Below are 23788 nucleotides of genomic sequence, written 5' to 3'. Positions count from 1 at the left end.
GCATTCTGAAAAGTTGAGATGTTTTTACATTTTGCTGTATCTAAAACGTATCGAACCGAACCGAACCGAACCGTGACATCAGTGTATCGTATCGAACCGAACCGTTAATTTTGTGAACCGTTACACCCCTAATATATATATATATATATATTACATTTTCATAATTCTTCACTGAACACTTTTTCACAGTAATCCTATAGGGAATATTTAGCTCATAATGCAGATGCCTATAACCAGATTAGAATTAATTGCATTGCTGAAATAAAACTGTTCCTCACATGGATTAGCTGTCAGAATCCAAGTTGTTCTTTTTTTTTTTTTTTTTAAGGCACATTTACAGTCTTCATGGTAGACGTGAGTCCAACTTAACTGCCACCCTTTGTCAATACAAGGGCTGCTTTAATTCACCAGAGCTTAATCTCTTTTACCAACGTTTATCTCATGTTTCATCACATGGTTTAGGGCAGCACATGTTGTAGTGGATATTAAAAACAAAAAGGCGACAAAGTCAATTTGGTCTGTTCTGTAATCTGATCCCCCCCCCCAGACTACCGTCACAGCAGATCTGTCCATTTAATCAGAGACCTAAACACAAACACGGGCCGGGCCATTGATAAGGAAGGGAATGCGCTGCTGGTTCATTAAACGTATCACAGCATGTGCTAATTAAATAATGGAGCGGCACTCACATACCAAAGGGTGAAAAATGACTGCTTTGGCATTTTATTCTCCATATGTTACCGTTTGCCATTTGCTTTTAGCATGTATATTTATTTTTTGTGTGTATGACAGAGTGGCAGAGTAAGAGTGAAAATGCCTAAGCCACTGATAATTGCATGAGAGAAAAACCTCAAGGTTCACAGAGTCTGTTTACCATGCTGGCTAATATTGTGAAGAGGGAGGGTATGTACACAGGGTGCCCATGTGTTTTCCTGATGCTATTTTAGCATATGGCTATTGAGGTTATGCTTGGGAGGGTATTAAATTGTGAATTAAATTGTGTTGGACTTATGCCAAGGTTTTTTCTGGATTTAGCCCTGTGGAAATTTGGTTCATGGTACTGCCATTATCATTTTTGTGAAGCCGTGGTTCATTCATGATCTCAGAGGCTAAAGCCATGGTATGTTCATAAGAATGACGGGGGCAAGTTGGCTCACCTTACTGAATAATTCTCAGTGTTGGTTTATTGAAAAAAAAAATATATATACAGTTAGTGCAGACACAAACCTTAAGGTGCTGTCAAATCACCGTTTTGGGCACATTTTCATCCAGTCATTTCAATAGGAGTTCATGCAATCTGGAATTTCATGTGAGGACCTATATACCTGTCATTTATTTAAAACAGATATTTTGAAAATATATAATGATGTGTACTGATATTTATTGATTTACTGTTGACATTTGTGTGTATTTTTGAGACAAACCTTTTAAGTAATTTAAATATATGGTTTTCCATGGCAATGAATAGTTAACATATTTATATAGTATGTTATGTACATGCAACTTCAAATTAAATTAAGAAGCCAGATAGGGACAACAATGCACCAGGATCCCATTCTAGTATTCAAAACACAGCATCTTTCCAGCAGGTATAATCTTATGTAAAGATAGATAATGTCCCGAAGGGCTGTAAATGATGTTGTCCGGACAGCGTACCTGTCTCATTCTGAGAGCTCAGTAATTGGATGATTTCTGATCTGCCAAACAATGTTTTAGATGATCTTCCACAAAGCCCTGTATCTCTTATCTCACCTGCTCCTGTTCACCTGCTGTTGATTAATATCCCCGGGAGGTTGCACCTGGGCCCGGTTTTTCAAAAGGTTTAATCCGGATAAAATTGATCCGGATTTAGTAATCCTTTTTTTGCGATCCGTGATCACGTAATCCAGCTTACTTTTGGATCCAGTTTTTTAAAGCATCCGGATAGGAACTTTTCAGGATCACCAAATCTGGATAACCAGTGCTCAAACAGGATAGGAAATCACAATGTAGAACTATAGATATGTAAAGAGCAGCGAGCCAGTTGGGGTCAATATAAATTATTTTTTATTTGAAATGAAATCCCACACATTTAAAAAAAAAAACTAAAAACAAGCAAAACCCCACCCCATCCTCTTCCAGCAGTCCGCTCATCTGAGACTTACAACACAAACACTGTACATTGAGGATATTTATAACAAGTATCAAGTATAGATGTTTTAAAAAAAATATATATATATATTTTCAATTGTGATGAATATATATATCAATTAGTGACAGAATAAAATGTATTGTTTTGGGTCAATTTTGACAGCTGTTTGGGGGATTATTTTATGAGGCCAAACTCTTTCTACTTTGATAGGCCTATACTGAAAGGCTGAATACATTAAAGCATACCTAATCACTGTAGCCTGATGGATGAACAAATAAAATTTAAACCTTATGAATAAATAGGATATTTTTTAAGATACTGCATGATCCAAATATAGTATTATTTGATACATTTTTAAAGTTTTCATTACATTTCTGCCATGAAATCCACGCTGAATCTACCCTTCTGATGGGATCAGTTTAATCCAGATCTTTTTGGATCAAAGTGATCCAAATCCTACAAAAAAGTTCTAAAAAAACCCAAACTAAAGGTTTGATCCGGATCAAAACCGAGATTGGATTACGTGATCTAATCCGATTATGTAATCTGTTTTTTCTTTTGAAATCGCTGTAAAAAGAACGGCCAAATTTTGACAGTAACATACTGTTTTTCATTAAAACGGTGCATTCTGGGTAATATTCATAATTTTCGAGAAGGTAGACTGCTGCTATATATCGCTAATTAACAACGTTCAAAGTCGACACTCAGCGGCTGTGTTTCAAATCACACCCTACACCCTCATTCACTATTCCTTACATGAGTTTACTAATATAGTCCACCTGACAGAGAGAATGAAAACTAATAAGTGAATTGAACTACATGAACTACAAATGACTTCAGCCACAGCTTTAGATGAAATCAATTGAAGATTTAAACAATCAACAAACAGCTTTACCAACTTCACTCATTACTAACCAGACTGACTTTATTTCTATCAGATCAGAGATCAGAGATCGAAAGATCTTACTGAGAATTTCAGAGATTTAGATGATAATGTTACTGTTTTGTTTGAAGTTACCATTGTGGAGATCAGTGTTTCCTTTAGTTGGGCTACTGAACCTTGTCTTTGTACTTTAAATTGTGTTTCTTTGCTGTATTTGTATCTTTATGATACATTTGTTACAGCAGTATTAATTTGGATAGTCAAGTGATTATGGCTGTTTCTGTCAGGCATGATCTACTAGGCTGACTTAAAGTGTTGCTATAGTAATCAAATGTTAGTTTGGTGTTGACATATGTGAGTGAATGACAGAATTTACTTTTGTTTCTTCAGTTTTGTAAGATTGAACAGTAATGTGATAACCATAACTTATGGATTTAACAACAGTTTTAGTTAAAAAAATATTTCGGGCAGCAGTCCCCACAACACTCAAAGAGAGAAATCAACAATCAGCATATGAGTCTCAACAATGGTGACAATCAAAAGGCTCATGATGCAATGCATGCTGGGTACCAGCACAGGATAAAACTCATCCATGACTCCCAGCATGCATCGCGGCATGAATAAATTATGCCCCTGAATTGTTCACTTATTTTATTGAATTATTATGTGCTTATCATTTTGCATTTGTCTTAAGTTTTAGAAGCATGTTTTGTGATGTTCAGAACTGATCTGTTTATTTATTTTGTGGATTGTCACCATTGTTGTGATTCATACGCTGATTCTTGATCTTTCTGTCTAAATTACAGCAAATGTTTTTTTTTTTTTTTTTTATTATGAGTGAAAATTTCTTAACAGTCTTTCATGACTTATGGCTCAGCAATGTATCTTCTTATGGTGTAGTATCAATAAGAGAAGAGACACGGGATTAGTTCACAGATAAAAGTGTTTGTTCTTGTCAATCTATAAACAACAATACCAGATTTTTTTTTTTTTTTTTTTTTTTCTGTGGACATTTGTTTTGCTATAACAATTTCCAAAGGCGCATTGTTATAGCATGTAAAAAAAAACCTTGTTGAAAAGTCACGTTCAAGAGCCCAACTAAAGTAAACACTAATCTCCATCATGGTAGTGAAAAAAAAAAAAAAAAACACCTTAACCTATTTAACTCTCAATAAGATCTTCTGTAGAAATCTGACAGAAATAAAGTCAGTCTGGTTAGTAATGTGAATCTGGTAAAGCTGTTTTAGTAGTTGTTTAATCAGATCTTGAGATATTTGATGTATTATTTTATTCAGTTGATTTCATTTAAGGCTGTGGTTGAAGTAATTTGTAGTTCTTGTGTTTCTCTCTCCTTCAGTGATTCTGGAGGTGTTTATCACTAATACTCAATCATCAATTAATCACATAATTATCTCATTAACTTCACTAATTTAGTGTTACTCAAACACTCTGTAGTGTGCACACACTATAAGTGTTCATTTAAAACTGAGGATTTTGGTGTGGGGTTTAAAGGGTTAAAGATTTAAGATGAAGAAAAAACAGCATGTAACATAATTTAACAGTAATAAACTGTAATTAATTTACAGGAAACAAACTGTAGAAAAACAGTTATTTACTGGCACCCCTGCTGCCAGTAAATAACTGTTTTTCTACAGTTTCTTGCCGTAAGTTAATGGTTGCCAGCAAAACCAGTGTTTTTCTCCAGTTTGTTGCTGTTAAGTCAAGGAAAAACAGTAATATACTGTAAAATGTAAACGTCAGATTTACCAAATGAAAAAAAAAAAAAAAGTTAATTTAACTAAAATATTTGTGGACATCCACAGAAAAAAAATTACGCAAAGTCATACACTGATAATGAGAGTAAATACTGAACTCGACTGTATTAATGTGTGTTTGCACAAGAGAGATCTGTTAGTTTAATGTAGTTTTGTTGTTCACCATTGTGCTGGAGAGTAGAGCCTGTGCTTCAGTCAATGATGAGCCACAAATTCTGATATTTTGCTGCTTTATATAAAGACAGTAAATGTGGGTCCGCTGATACAGTGGTGACCTCTGTGTTGAGTATTTCAGCACATACATGTGTGCTATAGCTGAAAATGAGCTGCAGTGATTTGAGTAAAAGTCATGTATTTAGTTACTTTATTACTGCACATTAAGTGTTTGCATCTTTATATTAAGAACTATTCCTTCTCAGTGAAATCAAATGAAATAAGTTCATAGTACTAACATCGTAGGAATGCTAGTTTTTAAACTTGAACTGTTTGAAGCAGTGGGAGTGGAGTTAATTTCCATGGTAGAATTTACAGTAAAATACTGTAAAAAAAAAAAATAAGAGTGATAAATTAATGGTTGAGAGCTGTAAATTAACAGAACTTTACTGGCACCCCTGCTGCCAGTAAATTACTGTTATTTAATGGCACAATTTTTTACTGTGCACTGTTAACCCCGGGCAGTGTTTTTCCTTTTCTTTTGTTAACTGCGCCCTTTTAGTAAACAACTCAAACACTACTTAGATTTTCCCCAAAAAATCTCTCTCTCTCTCATAAACATGCACCATTCTTTTCTTCTACACATACACTCCCACAACTAGTGCTCAATAAATAAAAACCCACCTAATGCAATGCAAGTGCAATCTTTCTCTAGCCTTGATCTGCAGATTGACATTTCAGAGTCAGCTGATCTGAGGTGACTCCTATTCAAAGTCTCTCTGACACCAACAGAAATAAAGATGAGCTAAGAGACACGTGAATGGAATTCTGGGTATTTGTTAGGCTATATAGCCAATTGATGGAGGATAGAGATCAGCTCCTTAAAAAAAAAAAAAAAAAAAAAAAAAAAGAAACTATTGAATTATGGTCTATATTTCTATGAGGAATAAAGTAATCCAGACTTTATGAAATACCAAATCCATTTTTAATTGAGAGATCGAAAGAGGATGAAAAAAAGCTAATGTTTTAGTAAAAGATCCATTAACTATAGCAACTAATTTTCATACATATTTTATAAATTCATTTGATGAAATAGCCCAGCTTTTTACCTTAAAAAAATATTACTTCTAGACCTATTAATTGTGCCCAACCTATTTTTCAAATAGATGAAGTAACTGAATTAGAAGTAGCTAATATTATTGACGCATTAAAAAGCTCTAAAGCTGTGCTTGATTTTGTTTTTTAATTATTATTATTATTATTATTTATTATTATAATAAAGATTCCTTAGTAGGCCCAATAACACATATTGTAAATTTGACCTTTAGGCAAGCAGTTGTTCCATCAGCTTGGAAGGTGGCTACAGTTTCTGACTAATCATCTAAATAATGGTTTTACTTCTTTACATCCAATGCATTTTTTTTTAAACAGTAATTATTTAATGGAATCATCTAGTTGTCTAATTGTCTGTTTGTTAAGAAAGTGAAATGCTTGTTAGATAAGAGTATGTCCTTTGGTGCTGTCTTATGAGAATTATTGAAGGCATTTGACACTGTTGACCATCAGGTAATTTTATCTAAACTACCAAATTAAAGATTTTTCAGAAGAGGCTACACTTTGGATAAAATCTTATATTTCAAATTGAAAACAATGTGTGTGTATTGATGGTACAAAGTCTTCATACCATGCTTACTCCAAGGGGGTCCCACAAGGCTCCACCTTGGGACCAATTTTATTTTCACTTTATATTAATGATTTGCCCAGAGTATGTAAATATGTAAATGTTGTATGCAGTTTAAGTAGTAATTTTGAACCACACTAATAACTTTGTAAAATCTTCTTTTCATTTGACGTGACGTGATGTGAAATGACGTGACATGACATAAATTAATTTTACAGGGTTTTATCTCTATTTTTGCTGCTTGAGTAGACTCAAATTTGAGATATTCATTTAATATACCTGCTTCTTTTATTCCACAAAATGAAAATACCAAGATGAAAATAAATGCATTTTAATATTGTACCACCTCTTCTATGTTTAATAGAGGTCTATTGTAGAATATATGGCTCTGATTTTAACTATACAACCTATTTCAATACTGTTGTAACTGTCTCTTTGTACTGCAGTTCATGGGGCTGTAGCAAATCTGTGCTAATTCAATGAAGTCTGTGACTGTTAACAAAGACCTGTTGTCTGGATGAACCATTCAAAATAGAGGTACTAGTGTGAATTTACAGTTCAGGATATACAACCAAAAATTTTTGGTTATGCACTAAGGAAAACTGGTCTCAAATTAAACAGCACACACATTTGACAGGCTGTAATATTATAGGGGACACTGAATGAAAATTTCACTTTTTTAGCTTGTTTTGCATTTAGTTAGGTTTCTGGCGTATCTGCCAGTCTGAGTTTGAAATGCGGCATCCAATGAACTCCCAGCCAGTTTCTATGTAGATAGCTAACTATTTGATAAAGACCACCTCTGAGCCATATGTAGAGTCCAAGGCAGCAATTCTGGAGTCTAGTGTGGACACGCCCCATGGAAAAGAGGGTCGGGGTGAAAAGAGGGTTGGGTAGCTCATTATCATTTAAAGAGACATGCACCGAAACGGGTGGACAGACCTGTTTTTGAAAAGGTGTTTTTTTTTTTTTTTTTCAGTTTTTTAACCCCAAATTTTTTAACCAAAGTATGTTGCAGACATTTCATGAAGATGCTAAAGAATCAAACCAACTTGTGGAAAATGAGCATCAGATGTTCCTTTTAATATAAACTACATGTTTAGGACAACTTGGATTGGATTGTGATCAAGGTGCATACAAAAAAAAAAAACATGACACATACGTTTGTGTGTGTATGTATATATACTCTACCATTCACACATTTTGGGTGAGTAAGGTTATTATGTTTTATGCATTTTTGGACAAGTCTCTAATACTCACCGAGGTTGCATTCATTTGATGAGAAATACAGTATAAACAGTAATATTATAAAAAAATAGTATTACAATTTAAAATGACTATTCTATTGTTATATACTTTGAAATTTAATTTATTCCAGTGTTGTTAAAGTTGAATTTCTGCAGCGATTACTCTAGTCTTCAGTGTCTGATGATTCTTCAGAAATCGTTAATTTTTTAATTTTTATTTAAAAAACATATCTAATTATTATCAATGCTGAAAAAATAAAAATAAAACATTTGAGCTGATATTAATTGCATTTAATTAAGGATGCTTTGATGAATAGACCATTCAAAAGAATATAATTTATATAAAAGATAAATATTTTGTTAATATTATTAATGTCTTTACCATCACTCTTGACAAATTTAATGCATCCTTCCTGAAAAAAACAAAAAAACAAAAACAAATATATATATAAAATCTTAGTGACCCTAAACTTTTGGATGGTAGTGTAAATGCAGGCATACTGTAATATAAATAGGATTGTTGATAGATGAATTAAGGAGATTAATGAAAGTAGGATTTAAAGGTCCAATGATTTGGATTTTCTTATATATATATATATATATATATATATATATATATATATATATATATATATATATATATATATATATATATATATATATATATATTAATGTTTCCTGAGGTCTATTTATATTGTTAGTATGATTTTTACATTTAAAATTTAGAAATAAAAGTTGTTTTTATATCCTGATTTTAGCCCTCTGTCTAAAATCATTTGAATGCAGTTATCTAGTCATTGCAACGCATTTTCTCTCACAAAATGCATTCACCACAACTAACAGCAAACACAATATCAACATGAATACAGCAAGAGCTTTGTTGTGTTGCATAACAGTGCATTCATTAAAACGGCAGTTTGGGCAAGTGTGCAGATATACTCGCGATGTGTGATTGACAGCTCCGAACAATATAAAGGGAGCATTCTTTGATCACTCTCTGTAGTTAAATCACAATTTAAAAAAACATATTTGTTTCATGCTATGCTACTAAGAGAAACTATGTGAAGTTGATCGTTTAGTCAATGGCTTGATTCACTGATGCATGAACAGTATTAAACAATTTAGAAATAAAGTCTGTGTGAACTTGAATAATTAGCTACAGACCTCCAAGTTCTCTGGGTGGGCACCTTTCCCTGTATGAGGTCATATGGGGGAAGATTCCAGATTGGCCCGTTTGAGCTCTCATTTTCTCAAAGGCAGAGCAGGGCTTGGTTTACACCTATCGAAATTTCTAGCCACTGGGGGACCATAGACAGGCTAAGGGAACTCATATTAATGTTAAAAAACCTCATAAAGTGAAACGTTCATGTCATGGGACCTTTAACAATCACATGATTATACTGTAATTACAGTTTAGATATCAAAACTTTGAGTAAGAGGATGATGAAAGGTGGTAGTTATGGCATCGATGAGATCCTGAAAGTGTTTATGACAAGCAGATATTTGCTGAAAGGCTAGATGAATAGGGAGGAAGGCCCATTATAAAAGCAAGGCCAGTGGACTTGAGGGCCATTGTGGCTGAGAGCATTTGGAGTAGGGTTGTCATCAACTAGTTTTCATGGCGCTATACAACACACAACAGTCTCTCTCTCTCATGGAATGATCTAATTAATTCATTCTTCTTTTCTTTTTTTTCTGTTTGTGTGTGTTGTCACTATATCCTATCAACAGAGAGGCTGGCGAAGAAAACTGGGACGCTGAGAGCTGCCAAACGCTCCCATCGCCGGCAGTCTCCCAGACCAAATGTCTGTGCAGCAAGCTGTCCACCTTTGCAGTGTTAGCGCAGAAAGCTAAAGAACCGGTGAGTGCTATCTTTACCTTTCCACACCACCCTTCACCTCTCAGTGTCTGATTGGTACAGGGCCTAGCTGACCTAGACCTTGGCGAAATTTGTCTTACGTATAACATATGCTGCCATCCATTGATAATATTGTTATCAAACATTGTTTAAAGTGCTTGGTTGCTTTCTAGAAGGTCAGTATCCTGTCTGTTCCACATATGCTAGATACTACATCTAAAGAATGATCAAAAACTATGTGTTCTTTGGTAATTATCTTGTTGTTAAGATTTCTTAACGGTAGGGGCATACCATTGTGACCATCTGGTCCATTGCTGTGATATTCCATGTGATCTTGCCTCCATAGTGTGAGGGTTTTGTATAAAAGCAGATGGTGGACCAGGTGTTTAATATATTATGGTATGCATAATGCGTCAAGGTTTGTCTATCTTGGGATTTTTCCCAGGTATAGATTGAAAGCACTGATGCACAGCAGTGTTGTTGTTTTTCTTTGGTTGGGAATATTATTCTCAATAAAGTAGTGGTTATCAGAGTGTGAGGTGTTAGGGGAAATGATGATAACAAAATACATCTCTGTTTAAAAAATTCATTTGTGACTGAAAAACAGTAAATAATAATGCGACTGAACCAATCAGCTCCGGGGAGCGTCAGCATTTTCTACTTAAACTGTTTTTTTTTTTTTTTTTTCAAAACATAAAGTAATGTCCCACAGGCATATTTGTTGATTCCTTAAACGCAATGTTCACTCACTGCTTAAAACACCGGAGTTTTGTTCAGTGCCGAGTTATCCAACATCACAAATCATCTGATTATAACAATGTATGGACACAATGTAAATGAGAATTTTATTGTGCAGGGTAGTTGGTATGATTGATTGTAATGAATCTTTGTGACAGCTTTTGATTATTAAGGGAGTTTGCAAATGTGATATTGATTTAATGTTCATCAAAGTTCAGTTATTATTGAAATCTCCTTCAATGTGTCTCCTTGCTCCAGCACTTTATATTTAATTATTTATTTGCTTTAATATACATTCAACATTTCAATGAACAAGAAGTTAATATTAAACGACTTACGTTGTCTGACTGCAACACTATTGGCCAAATTTCTCTCAATTTTTGCAACTAAAATAGTTTCAAACAAAGTCACCGCTGAGCTGCTGCACATCTCCAAACAAACAAAACAGCGTTTTAAAATTAATCTAGTGAGTCATTGATTAAATTACCTATTCGTAAAGACTTGCTTCATCCCTGAATGTATCAGCCATTCGAACGAATCAATTGAATGAAGGATTCCGTGATCAAATCAGTGATATGCCGCTGCCTACTGATTCTAATCAGCCTGTTAGAATTATTTTTGAAGGATCATGTGACATGATGCTGAAAGGTATATCCAAGTTCTAGAACAACATATGCTCCCACCAGGCGTCGTCTCTTTCAGGGAAGACCTTGCATTTTCCAACATGACAATGTCAGACCACATACTGCATTGACTACAACATCATGGCTGCCTAGAAGAAGGATCTGGGTACTGAAATGGCCAGCCTGCAGTCCAGATCTTTCACCCATAGAAAACATTTGGTGCATCATAAAGAAGACGATGCAACAAAGAAGACCTAAGACAGTTGAACAACTAGAAGCCTGTATTAGACAAGAATGGGACAACATTGAGCAATTTGTCTCCTCGGTCCCCAGACGTTTGCAGACTGTTATAAAAAGAAGAAGGGATGCGACACAGTGGTAAACATGGCCTTATCCCAACTTTTTTGAGATGTGTTGATGCCATGAAATTTAAAATCAACTTATTTTTCCTTAAAATTATACATTTTCTCAGTTAAAACATTTGATATATGTCATCTATGATGTATTCTGAATAAAATATTGACATTTGAAACTTCCACATCATTGCATTCTGTTTTTATTCACAATTTGTACAGTGTCCCAACTTTTTTTGGAATTGGGTTCGTAGCTATTCCATTGACATGTTCCTAAACATGAATAGTGGTAAATGGCTAAACCTCTTTAGCTTTTGTTTATCTTATTTATTTTAGTACAAGCTAATGTTTTGAGTCCCTAGTGAGTAGATATTCGTTGACTCTGAGAGCACTAGACACTAAGCACTGTATCTGTGACGTGGCTTTTAGCTATCCAGGTTAATGGCTCGTGATGGCGCTTGTTATATTGACCCTCTGCCTTCTTTTCACTTAATGGAAGTGAGAGCTGCTCAGACCTCACTGTTCCAAGACTGTCCTGTACATCTCTCTATCTCTCTCTCTCTCTCTGTCTCTCTCTATTTTTATCTATATTTCTATATCTACATATGTATCTCTGTCCCTTTTGATTGTTTCCTCTCTTACTTCCTCCCCTTGTCTCTACTGCGTCACCAATGAAAGGATACTAACCCAGTTTAGTTTAGCTGAGTGTTTTTCATCTGAAAGCACCCACATTACAGTGATAGTTATTCATGGCAAGCAAAGAGGATGCTGGGAGATGGAGAATAGCCCTAAGGAATGAGCAAAGTGGGGCGGAGAGTAGAGCCAGAGGCTAGTCACAGTCACAGAGGAGCTAGACCAAACGCTGCTGGCTGCCACCACCACTGACACCAGCTAAAGACAGCATGCCGGGCAGACACACACATGCAGAGAAAGAGAGAGAGAGAGAGCGAGAATAGCACTGCCCATCAGGCAGAGTACTGCACAGTCAGGGCACTGAGCTATGGGTACATGGAGGCAAGGTGGATCCAATGCCAGATCTAAAAACTGCAGAGCTAAAAGGAATACTAAAATAAAAAAGAAGAAAAGAGGACGAGACAATATTTTAAAATCAGAACTCATGTTTACTAATTCACTCATAATGGAAGACTACTAAAGTGTGTCTATTCAAAGTCTACTGCTTTGTTTATGAGACAAAGTGCATTCTAAATAAAATGTATTATTTAGATGATATAAAAATATACCATTATAAAGAGCTTTTGATCAAAAGTGACAGTGAAGTCATTTACTTTTATAAAGGCATTTAGGAATCCTGAAAAAAAAAAAAAAAAAACACTTTCCACTAAAATACTAAGCAGCACAACCGTTTTGATAAAAATAAGTAAACATTTCTTAAACAGCAAATCGGCATTTTAGAATGATTTTAGAAGAGTAATGTAACCCTAAAGATTACTTAATGGTTGCTGAAAATTCAGCTTTGCCGTCACAGGAATACATTTTATTATAAAGTATATAAATAGGACAAAAAAATTGTAAATTAAAATTTCACAATTAAAAGAACCAAATACTTAAGCTACTTCAGTCTGTGTGCATTTAATTTATTTAATAGATGAGTTTCACAATTTGAACTTTCCAGACCTGAACTGACGTACAATCCAGTCATTGTAGAGACTGTGCACCTGCAAAGGGCAAAGCGGCTCTGCAGTTACTCCACTGGTAAACCAACTGAAGTTATATTGGCAGTTACAACTAAATTGAACATCTCTGTTGTCCTAAACCTGTATTATTATATATATATATATATTTTTTTTTTTATATGACATACATTTTGCATGTCACTGTTCTTAAAATATGCTGTGCCATTTCTGAACATGTTGCTTCCTTATAGAGTAGAAAAGTGACAAGCAGGGGTAAAATTATAACTGACGGCTCATATCTGTCACCTAGACCTAAAGCTGTAAGTCAGTGTTTCCAATCGACATTTATCAATTATTGTCCCTCATTATGACGTCAGTGTCTGGCTATTGGCTTTTTCGAGAGTGCCTGGTGACATTTGGAAGTGCTGAGTAAAGACTATTAGCAAACAGTCTCCACCCATTAGACTGGCTCTGCATGGGTCATCACATCTCCATCAGCGATCTGAATGTTCTCATGCAACTTAGCACTGTCAAGAAAAAAAAAAAAAAAAAAAAAAAAACGGATACAATCTGTGTTCCAAAATCTAGTTTGCTGCCTATATAGGCACCATTTTTAGGCCTTATACAGGAACTTCAAATGCAAAAAATGTTTCAAAGTGCAGTTTTCAAAATTGTGATTGCTTCTAAAACACCTCTGTTTGGAGGAAAACCCTCAGAAACCCTTATTTGGCATAACACAGATCCTCTCACAATGCCAGAGTGCTTTGCAAATACTTTGAGGGAGTTTTTTTTTTTTTTTTTTTTTTTATTGTTGTTACTAACACACTAAAATGTGTTACTAGAAAATCAAATTTAAGGCCAGTATGTATGTATGTGCTTGTTTTACATTTGCACATTGTCATTATAACACCATGCTAAGTACAGATTATATTGTTAATCAAGTATCTTTTCCACTTCAAGTAAAGAGAGCTACTTTTGTGTAGTTTGAGAGACCATATTAAGAAAATTTTTAAAATCAGCCATATACAGGTGCATCTCAATATATTAGAATGTCGTGGGAAAAGTTCATTTCAGTAATTCATTTCAAATTGTGAAACTCATCTATTAAATAAATTAAATGCACACAGACTGAAGTAGCTTAAGTATTTGGTTCTTTTAATTGTGATGATTTTGGCTCACATTTAACAAAACCCAACCAAAAAATAAATAAAAAATGAATATGGTGACATGCCAATCCGCTTATCAACAAGACACCTGCAAAAGTTTCCTGAGCCTTCAAAATGGTCTCTTAGTATAGTTCAATATTCTACAGAATCATGGGGAAGACTGCTGATCTGACAGTTGTCCAGAAGACAATCATTGACACACTTCACAAGGAGGGTAAGCCACAAACATTCATTTCCAAAGAAGCTGGTTGTTCACAGAGTGCTGTATCCAAGCATGTTATCAGAAAGTTGAGTGGAAAGAAAAAGTGTGGAAGAAAAGGATGCACAACCAACCGAGAGAACTGCAGCCTTATGAGGATTGTCAAGCAAAATCAATTCAAGAATTTAAGTGAACTTCACAAGGAATGCACTGAGGCTGGGGTCAAGGCATCAAGAGCCACCACTCACAGACGTGTCAAGGAATTTGGCTAAAGTTGTCATATTCCTATTGTTATGCCACTCCTGAACAACAGACAATGTCAGAGGCATCTTACCTGGGCTAAGGAGAAGTAATAGACTGTTGCCATTGGTCCAAAGACCTCTTTTAAGATGAGAGCAAGTTTTCTAATTCTTTTGGAAACCAAGGTCCTAGAGTCTGGAGGAAGGGTGGAGAAGCTCATAACCCAAGTTGCTTGACTGGCCAGCAAACTTACCAGGCCTGAACCCCATAGAGAATGGGGTATTGTCGAGAGGAAAATGAGAAACAATAGACCAAAAATGCAGATGAGCTAAAGGCCACTGTTAAAGAAACCTGGGCTTCCATACAACCTCAGCAGTGCCACAAACTGATCACCTCCATGCAACGCCAAATTTAGGCAGTAATTAAAGCAAAGGGAGCCACTACCAAGTATTGAGTACATGTACAGTAAATGAACATACTTTTCAGAAAAGACAAATCTCAAAAAAATATATTTTTATTTATTTTATTTTATTTATTTATTTTTACTGGTCTTTATGAAGCATTCTAATTTGCTTCGATTTGTGTGTGATAATTTTTTGGGGGGGATAGTTTAGTGGGTATCATACCCAGACATAGTTAAGATAATGTGACAGCTCTAGCCCCTGTCCTCAATAGGAAGAGGGAAAGATACAATGTTTAATAGCAAATAACAGAGAGACAGATGGATTAAACCTTCATGTTTAATCGAGAAGAGAGTAAGGGTGGAAAGTGGCATAAGTTTTCATTACAGGCGATCCTTAGTATAGCTGCTATCACCCACTGATCCTGTTTATCCCCTGCTGTCTTCTCCAAAGAGCAAAACACACAAAACACACTTTACTAAGGTTAGAGGTCTGTTTTATTTAAAACAGAGCTTTTATTTAAGCCAGTGCTTCTTTTCTTACAGTATATGGTTATCATGCTTGCCTCATAGTATGCATAACTCTGTGCTGATCAGTTACTCAGTGATGGATGATGGGAGTTGTTGGCATAGAGAATATAGTGGCTTCTTTAGGCCATAACAATTTGTCACCTGTCAGTTTTCCCATGCTTCTGATTCATCGTCACACAGGATTAAACTAGAGGCACTCAAGCACAGACAAAGACACACATGACAGAGCACTCTAAGATCCGGTGTGATTACCCCCTTTAGCACAGACACACGCATGCGCCCATTTTAAACATGTAGGCCTACCTGCCCTGCATACTAACATGCTTGCTGTCTGGTTGGATGAAGGACAGAGGTCTTTCTCTCGGTATCAGGGAATCTAGTGTTGCAATTTGCCTCAGGCTTGTTGACCAATCTTGCTACTCCTGTATACAGACAAACAGAAGCACAGATAAATACCTGTTTTATGGAGATAAACATTATGTCTGCAGGATATCTCTTCCACAGAGTGTAACTTTAACTGCCCTGTAAGACATTGGGATTTCTAAGGCTGTTCAGTAGTTCTAGATGTATAGTTCTCATAGGGTCTTACATATCTCACCCTATCTGTGTTTCATTCTTTTTCAAGTAGTTTGAGATAATGGATGCAGAGATATTTGAATTGCAAAAATTAATGTCCTTTTTTCTGTACAATTCCTTTTTTTTTTTTTTTTTTTAAACAGCTCTAAAGGTCAGTTAACATCACTCTGAAGCAGCAAAGTCTGTTGAAACAGCTTTTACAGTGTTTTCAAGGCAGAACTGTTTTGATGTTTCTCAAACATTGTTTTTTCCTCTCTTCAATTTGATGCAATTAATTCAGCTCACACTGTTTTACACACACACTCTATTCCAACTATCTTTTGCAGACAACTTCAGCCTTAAGTGTGCTAACTATTTTTGTTTTTTACAAACTTTAAAAAATCAAAAATTAAAATGTGAAATTTCCTTTTGACATATATTATTAGAATGTTCACCATTCAAACCAGATTGCATTTGCATTTAGCATTTTAATTGGTCTTCTATTCTGCATTTAGTTGCATACTAAAAAAGTAATTTGGTTTTCTTTCTCCTTCACACGGCAAAGACGTCACCGATGCAGTCCTATGTTAGTATTATTAATATATTATTAGTAATACTAATAATATAATTGTTTGTTTTTATTAATATTTTAAACAGCAGTTTTTCTTTCTTTTTTTTTTTTCTTTTCTTTTTAATTAATTGTGGGATATTTTAAACATTTTAACCATTAGATACCAAAGAGAAGAATGAAATGAAACATGGGGAGTTTGCCAGCACCAAATAGGTAAATGCTAATAAGCGTGCAGTCCCTCGCAGTGAAATGCTAGACACTGTTTGCATGTTTCTCATTAACACATGTGTAATACCCCTAGTGTAAGTCCCTTCTGTGGTGATGCAATTTCTCACATAGCATAGCTGTTCTCCTGGGTGATAAACATCCCAGCTCATTTTTGTAAGGAGAGCTGTCCCTTCTTGCATGTTCATTTAATTCCCAATTACAGGATTTAAACCGGTTTGTTCTACAGCAAATTTTCATATAATGCTGTTCCAAATGCTTGTTGACATTAGCGACACACAAGCAAGCTCTTGGGTCATCCTGTTTTGGGAAGCCCCTGGTAGGTTTGGAGCCTGATGATTGATCAGCGCCCTGTTTTGGGCTTTATGCGCCCATCGCCTCCCTGACAAACAGTCCCGCCACTCTGCGATTCTCTCCCAACTTCAAAGATAACAAGAGTCCAGGGAACTTGATAGCGTTGGCAAATGCTAAAATTACAGTCATGTCTCCTGATGTGGGTAGAGACTGGGTGAATCAGGTGGAGCGCTGTGGCGTGCATCCAAACAGCAGATCGAGGCTTGGTCTCGAAGGTTTCAGGGCTTAGATGAGGGAATGTTACACCTAGGAGAGTTTCAACTGTTAGATTAATGCCAAGTCTGACTAAGTTTGTGTTAGGTTTTTCTTGTTTTCCCTTGTCCTCGCTCCCTTGTTCCGCTAAGTGCATTTCCTATTGTCATAATGAGTTATTACAGAGCGAGAAGGAACGGGAAGAGGAGAGATCAGGGATAAATGGTGGCTGTGCAGTGTGTGAGGCTGGATAAGTAGGTTAAAGTGCCTGGGATGAAAATGCTTTTAAAGAACAAGTCTTATGGTATGGATGCAAGTTCTCTGTGGACGTGGTAAATTATCATATAGGCCCTCATTGGGTGACATTTGCGATTAAATATCACCCCATATCACCAGAATGATGGAGTCAGATTGAAAGTGAGAGTTTGAGAGTCAATTAGGTCCAGTTTAGAGTTAAAAAGATGTGTATGTGGCTCATATGGAAGAAGGGTTCTGAATTATTTGTGAGTCAGTTTAATGGAAAAGCATTAGTATGAAATTTAGTGCCTTTTGTAAATGATCTGATTGAAATAAAGTATTACTATATATTTACATGTGGTATGTTATCATGTGATAAAACTAGATCACTCACAGTGTGATGAACAAAGTGTCCCACAATGGAAGCATATTACATTTACATTTATTCAAATAGCAGACATTTTTATCCAAAGAGACTTATAATTGAGTAATACAGCAAAGCGATTCATCACAGGAAGTGCTCGTAATGCAAAGTTTCAGACATTGTTCAGATTAGTACAGGTACTAGACAAAAAGAAAGCACATTTGTTTTTGTTTTTTTGTAGTTTTTTATTTATATATTTATTTATTTACTATTTTAGGATGCAGTCAAATGCTGACAAAAGAGATGAGCATTAAGCTGTCACTTGAAAATTGTTAGGGATACAGCCTTCCGTATGGGAGTGGAAAGATCATTCCACAAGCCAGGAACGGTGAATGAAAATGTTCTGGAAAGTGGTTTTGTGCCTCTCTGTGATGGTACCACAAGGCGTCGCTCACAAGCAGATCACAGGCTTCTGGAGGGGATGTAGATTTGTAAGAGTGAGTGGAAGTAGGAGGGTGCTGAGCATGTGGCTGTTTTATATGCAAGCGTCAGTGTCTTGAATATAATTTTGACTAACTCTATAATTAGATTATTATATTAGATTAGGATTACTAAAAATCAGTTGACATTATAGCTACTTACAGTCAGTAGAATGTGGATTGGTGGGCCATCAAAATAAAGTGTTCCTTCAATTGGTTTTGAAAAAAGTCTCATGCTCACAAAGGCTGTATTTACAGTATTGTTCAAAATAATAGCAGTACAATGTGACTAACCAGAATAATCAAGGTTTTTCGTATATTTTTTTTTATTGCTACGTGGCAAACAAGTTACCAGTAGGTTCAGTAGATTCTCAGAAAACAAATGAGACCCAGCATTCATGATATGCACGCTCTTAAGGCTGTGCAATTGGGCAATTAGTTGAATTAGTTGAAAGGGGTGTGTTAAAAAAAATAGCAGTGTGGCATTATGAGGTCATCAATTTTGTGAAGAAACAGGTGTGAATCAGGTGGCCCCTATTTAAGGATGAAGCCAACACTTGTTGAACATGCATTTGAAAGCTGAGTAAAATGGGTCGTTCAAGACATTGTTCAGAAGAACAGCGTACTTTGATTAAAAAGTTGATTAGAGAGGGGAAAACCTATAAAGAGGTGCAAAAAATGATAGGCTGTTCAGCTAAAATGATCTCCAATGCCTTAAAATGGAGAGCAAAACCAGAGAGACGTGGAAGAAAACGGAAGACAACCATCAAAATGGATAGAATAATAACCAGAATGGCAAAGGCTCAGCCAATGATCACCTCCAGGATGATCAAAGACAGTCTGGAGTTACCTGTAAGTACTGTGACAGTTAGAAGATGTCTGTGTGAAGCTAATCTATTTTCAAGAATCCCCCGCAAAGTCCCTCTGTTAAAAAAAAGGCATGTGCAGAAGAGGTTACAATTTGCCAAAGAACACATCAACTGGCCTAAAGAGAAATGGAGGAACATTTTGTGGACTGATGAGAGTAAAATTGTTCTTTTTGGGTCCAAGGGCCACAGGCAGTTTGTGAGACGACCCCCAAACTCTGAATTCAAGCCACAGTACACAGTGAAGACAGTGAAGCATGGAGGTGCAAGCATCATGATATGGGCATGTTTCTCCTACTATGGTGTTGGGCCTATTTATCGCATACCAGGGATCATGGATCAGTTTGCATATGTTAAAATACTTGAAGAGGTCATGTTTCAACAAGACAATGACCCAAAACACACTAGTAAACGGGCAAAGTCTTGGTTCCAAACCAACAAAATTAATGTTATGGAGTGGCCAGCCCAATCTCCAGACCTTAATCCAATTGAGAACTTGTGGGGTGATATCAAAAATGCTGTTTCTGAAGCAAAACCAAGAAATGTGAATGAATTGTGGAATGTTGTTAAAGAATCATGGAGTGGAATAACAGCTGAGAGGTGCCACAAGTTGGTTGACTCCATGCCACACAGATGTCAAGCAGTTTTAAAAAACTGTGGTCATACAACTAAATATTAGTTTAGTGATTCACAGGATTGCTAAATCCCAGAAAAAAAAAAATGTTTGTACAAAATAGTTTTGAGTTTGTACAGTCAAAGGTAGACACTGCTATTTTTTTGAACACCCCCCCTTTCAACTAATTGCCCAATTGCACAGCCTTAAGAGCGTGCATATCATGAATGCTGGGTCTTGTTTGTTTTCTGACAATCTACTGAACCTACTGGTAACTTGTTTGCCACGTAGCAATAAAAAATATACTAAAAACCTTGATTATTCTGGTTAGTCACATTGTACTGCTATTATTTTGAACAATACTGTATTAGATCAAAGTCAGTAAAGCCAGTAAAAACTAAAGGCTGAATTTGCCATCACCCATTACTCCAGTCTTCAGTGTCGCATGATCCTTCAGAAATCATCCTAATTTGCTGATGAGTTGATGCTCAAGAAACATATCTCATTGAGAAAACATTTGTTTTTGCAGCATTTTACATTAATTTGATAAATAGAACAGATTTATTTATTTATTCTTTTCCGTAGTAATTTACTTTGAAACTGAATAATGTTTTATCAGTGCATGAATCCTTGGGAATGACATAATAAAAAAAAAAATATATATATATATATATATATATATATGTATATATATATATATATATATATATATATATATATATATATATATATATATATATATATATATATATATATATATATGAGTACAGTATATGAAAATAAAAAAAGCACAGAAAAAAGCACAATGTGAAAATATTGAAATACAGTTACCATGCATTCACACCGATGCCATCGAGAGCTTCAAAAATCGATCTGGCCGTGCTTCCAACAATGCTATAGAAATATTTGTGGATGTTATGACGTAGAACAAATGCTTCTCTTGTATTTAAAGTAGCCGCAAAGCAAACAAGCTTGTTGATCTTGTGCAGACTGACAAAAAGCAGGGCAACATTACAAGTTAACCTCATTAAATATTGTTGTGGATGAAGTATTAAGATCATTTACCTAATAATGTATAAATCACTAATACTACACTGTAAAAATACTCTGATACAAGTTAAAGCCCTGCCTTGAAAATGTTACTTAAGTGAGTACGTATAAACATTACTTAATATAAGTATAATAACGAAAATGTATTTAAAGGTTAAAAAGTGAACTGAGACTATTATACTATTATTTATTATATCATTAGATTATTATTCCTATAATGTCAATGCACATCAGCAGCTCACCAGGAACACCAACAATCTCAGACACCTACGCAAACAGGGACACGTTGTAGATCACTGGGACAATCACAGGGATAATCAACCTCTCATTCACTTTTCTTGGGAAATAATGTGATCGGAACCAAAGTTAACAGAACTGCGTTCTCTGGAATCCTCTCAGTCGGTGGACTTCTACGTTCTGATTCGTTGCCGCCGAACGGTGTCAAAGCTCATTATCTATTTTCAATTATCTCATTATCAATATATCGGAACTTATTGCTAAATATTTTAAAATAATATTTTATTTTATTGTTTAATCTTTTATTCAGCAAAGTCACATTCAATTGATCAGGTAACATAATGTATATTCCTACACAAGATTTCTATAAAAAAAGACAAAAAAAAAAAATGCTTTCTATTCACCTACTTTCTATTAATCAAAGACTCCTAATAATTATTACACCACAACTGTTTTCAACATTGATAATAATAAAAAAAATAATAATAATAATAAAAATAAAAATAAGCAACAAATCAGCATATTTGAATGATTTCAGAAGATTCATGTGACACTGAAGACTGGACAAGACTGCTGAAAATGGTAGTCTGCCATCTGACAAAAAACTTTTCTATAGAGAAAATAAATGTGATTTTTGCTTTCAAAACCAGGCTTTTTTACTCTATTCTCACAGAGGCTTATATTCTGTACATACACTCCTAGGGCTTCAGAGTTTTCAGTTTCACATTAGGAGCAATCCTCCCATCTACTCTGCCAATGGCATTTCTGTGGAAGAGACAGCATCTATAGTAATTTTCCAGGCTGCTGGCATACTAAAATTGTGAAAATGGCCAAACCGAAGCCGGCGGAGGCATAATGTTGGCAATTAATATGCCAGGGACAATAGGCTAAGCAAAATCTGAAAGTGAAGGTTGGCAGCATCTCTCCTAGTGCCACCTGTTACACCTGCATCTGCCAGTTTCAAGTAAAAACACTGGTGCCACACCTTCACCCGCACTGAGCTCTCACTCGCTAAGCATTTTTTTTTTTCCTTTGCCTACTTTTCGTTGTTACACAAACACTCTCACAGGTTTACAGAGAACAGATGTGCACACATAGATATGCACGGTATGCATTGTTGGTAGGCCAGTGCCACAACCCAAACACAAGCTTTAAGGATCTTTGTGCACAAAGGCTGTTTAGTCATGAATGCTTTGTGTGGAAGCCTGACCGGTCCACACCAGGAGGCCAATTGAGATGTAAGTGCATGAATGAGGACTTCATATTCAAGCCAATTTACAGCTTGTTCTAACCAGCTGCAAGCTTTATAAACGCAAACCTGTACCCATTTCAGGCTTATTAAGAATAAATTTATATTAAGAATATTCAGTGTTATTTATTTACTTCTCTGCCATGGCTTTTTAAAGCCATCGTGTCAAGTGTTTTGGTCTCAGAGAAGAGCTGAATTAAGCTGACTGAAAATCAAAAGATTTGTTTTTAATAGAAATGCTACCATAAAGAGAGGGTTTTGTCTATAGAAACAGACCCCGTGTGTCCGTGGCACTAGAGAGTGATAAATTATTGCTGGTCAATATCCAACTTTATATACAATATATATATATATATATAGAGAGGAGAGAGTGAGGGGGGGGGGGGGGGGGGGGGGGGGGGGGGGGGGGGGGGGGGGGGGGGGGGGGGGGGGGGGGGGGGGGGGGGGGGGGGGGGGGGGGGGGGGGGGGGGGGGGGGGGGGGGGGGGGGGGAGAGAGCTTTGTGATAATACAGCTTGTAAACAATCACACAGCATAGATTTGCTAAATGTGACACAAAACCAAAAGTCTTAAGTGTCAATTTTTCGAAATTGAGATTTATACACTATTGCTAAAAATATACCCCAGCGACTTAAGACTTAACAGGTTTTGTGGTCCAGGGTTACAAACTGTATATATTTTCTAAATTATGACAATCAGGCAGTTGAGATTTACTATACAGAACACGCTGCTTACTGTGAGTCCAGTATATGTCCAGTGAAGATTGGAAATATTATTTTGTTTATTTAAAATTATTTTCCTTAAATTATTTACAGGAGCATCTCAATAACGCAAATTGTGAAACTTGTGTATTAAATGAATTGAAAGCACACAGACTAAAGTGGTTTAAGTATTTTGTTCTTTTAATTGTGTTGATTTTGGCTCACATTCAACAAAAAGCCACCAATTCACTATCTGAACCTCATAAGACCAATAGTAATAATAATAATACAGGGTATTATCACACAGCTCTCTCTCTCTCTCTCTCTATATATATATATATATATATTTAGTGAATTGTTGGCCTTCTGGAAAGTATGTCCATGTACTCTATATGTACTAAATACTTGGTAATGGCTCTTTTCCTTTAATTACTGCCTTAATTCGGTGTGGCATGGAGGTGATCAGTTTGTGGCACTGCTGAGG

At 35.7% G+C, this 23788-nt stretch overlaps 1 protein-coding gene across 6 annotated transcripts in view; it reads left to right on the top strand.

Moving 5' to 3' along the window:
• LOC113062035 (adhesion G protein-coupled receptor B2) overlaps positions 1–23788 on the top strand; it is a 273272-nt gene that overhangs the window by 211946 nt on the left and 37538 nt on the right. For all 6 annotated transcript variants that reach the window (XM_026231541.1, XM_026231540.1, XM_026231542.1 and 3 more), the window contains exon 16: positions 9602–9731. In XM_026231541.1, the coding sequence (XP_026087326.1) occupies positions 9602–9731 (130 nt within the window). The remainder of the gene's footprint in view (positions 1–9601; positions 9732–23788) is intronic.

The sequence above is a fragment of the Carassius auratus genome, chromosome 44 (assembly GCF_003368295.1).
Source record: "Carassius auratus strain Wakin chromosome 44, ASM336829v1, whole genome shotgun sequence".
Lineage (NCBI taxonomy): Eukaryota > Metazoa > Chordata > Actinopteri > Cypriniformes > Cyprinidae > Carassius > Carassius auratus.
This window is presented reverse-complemented; position numbering and strand designations above follow the sequence as displayed.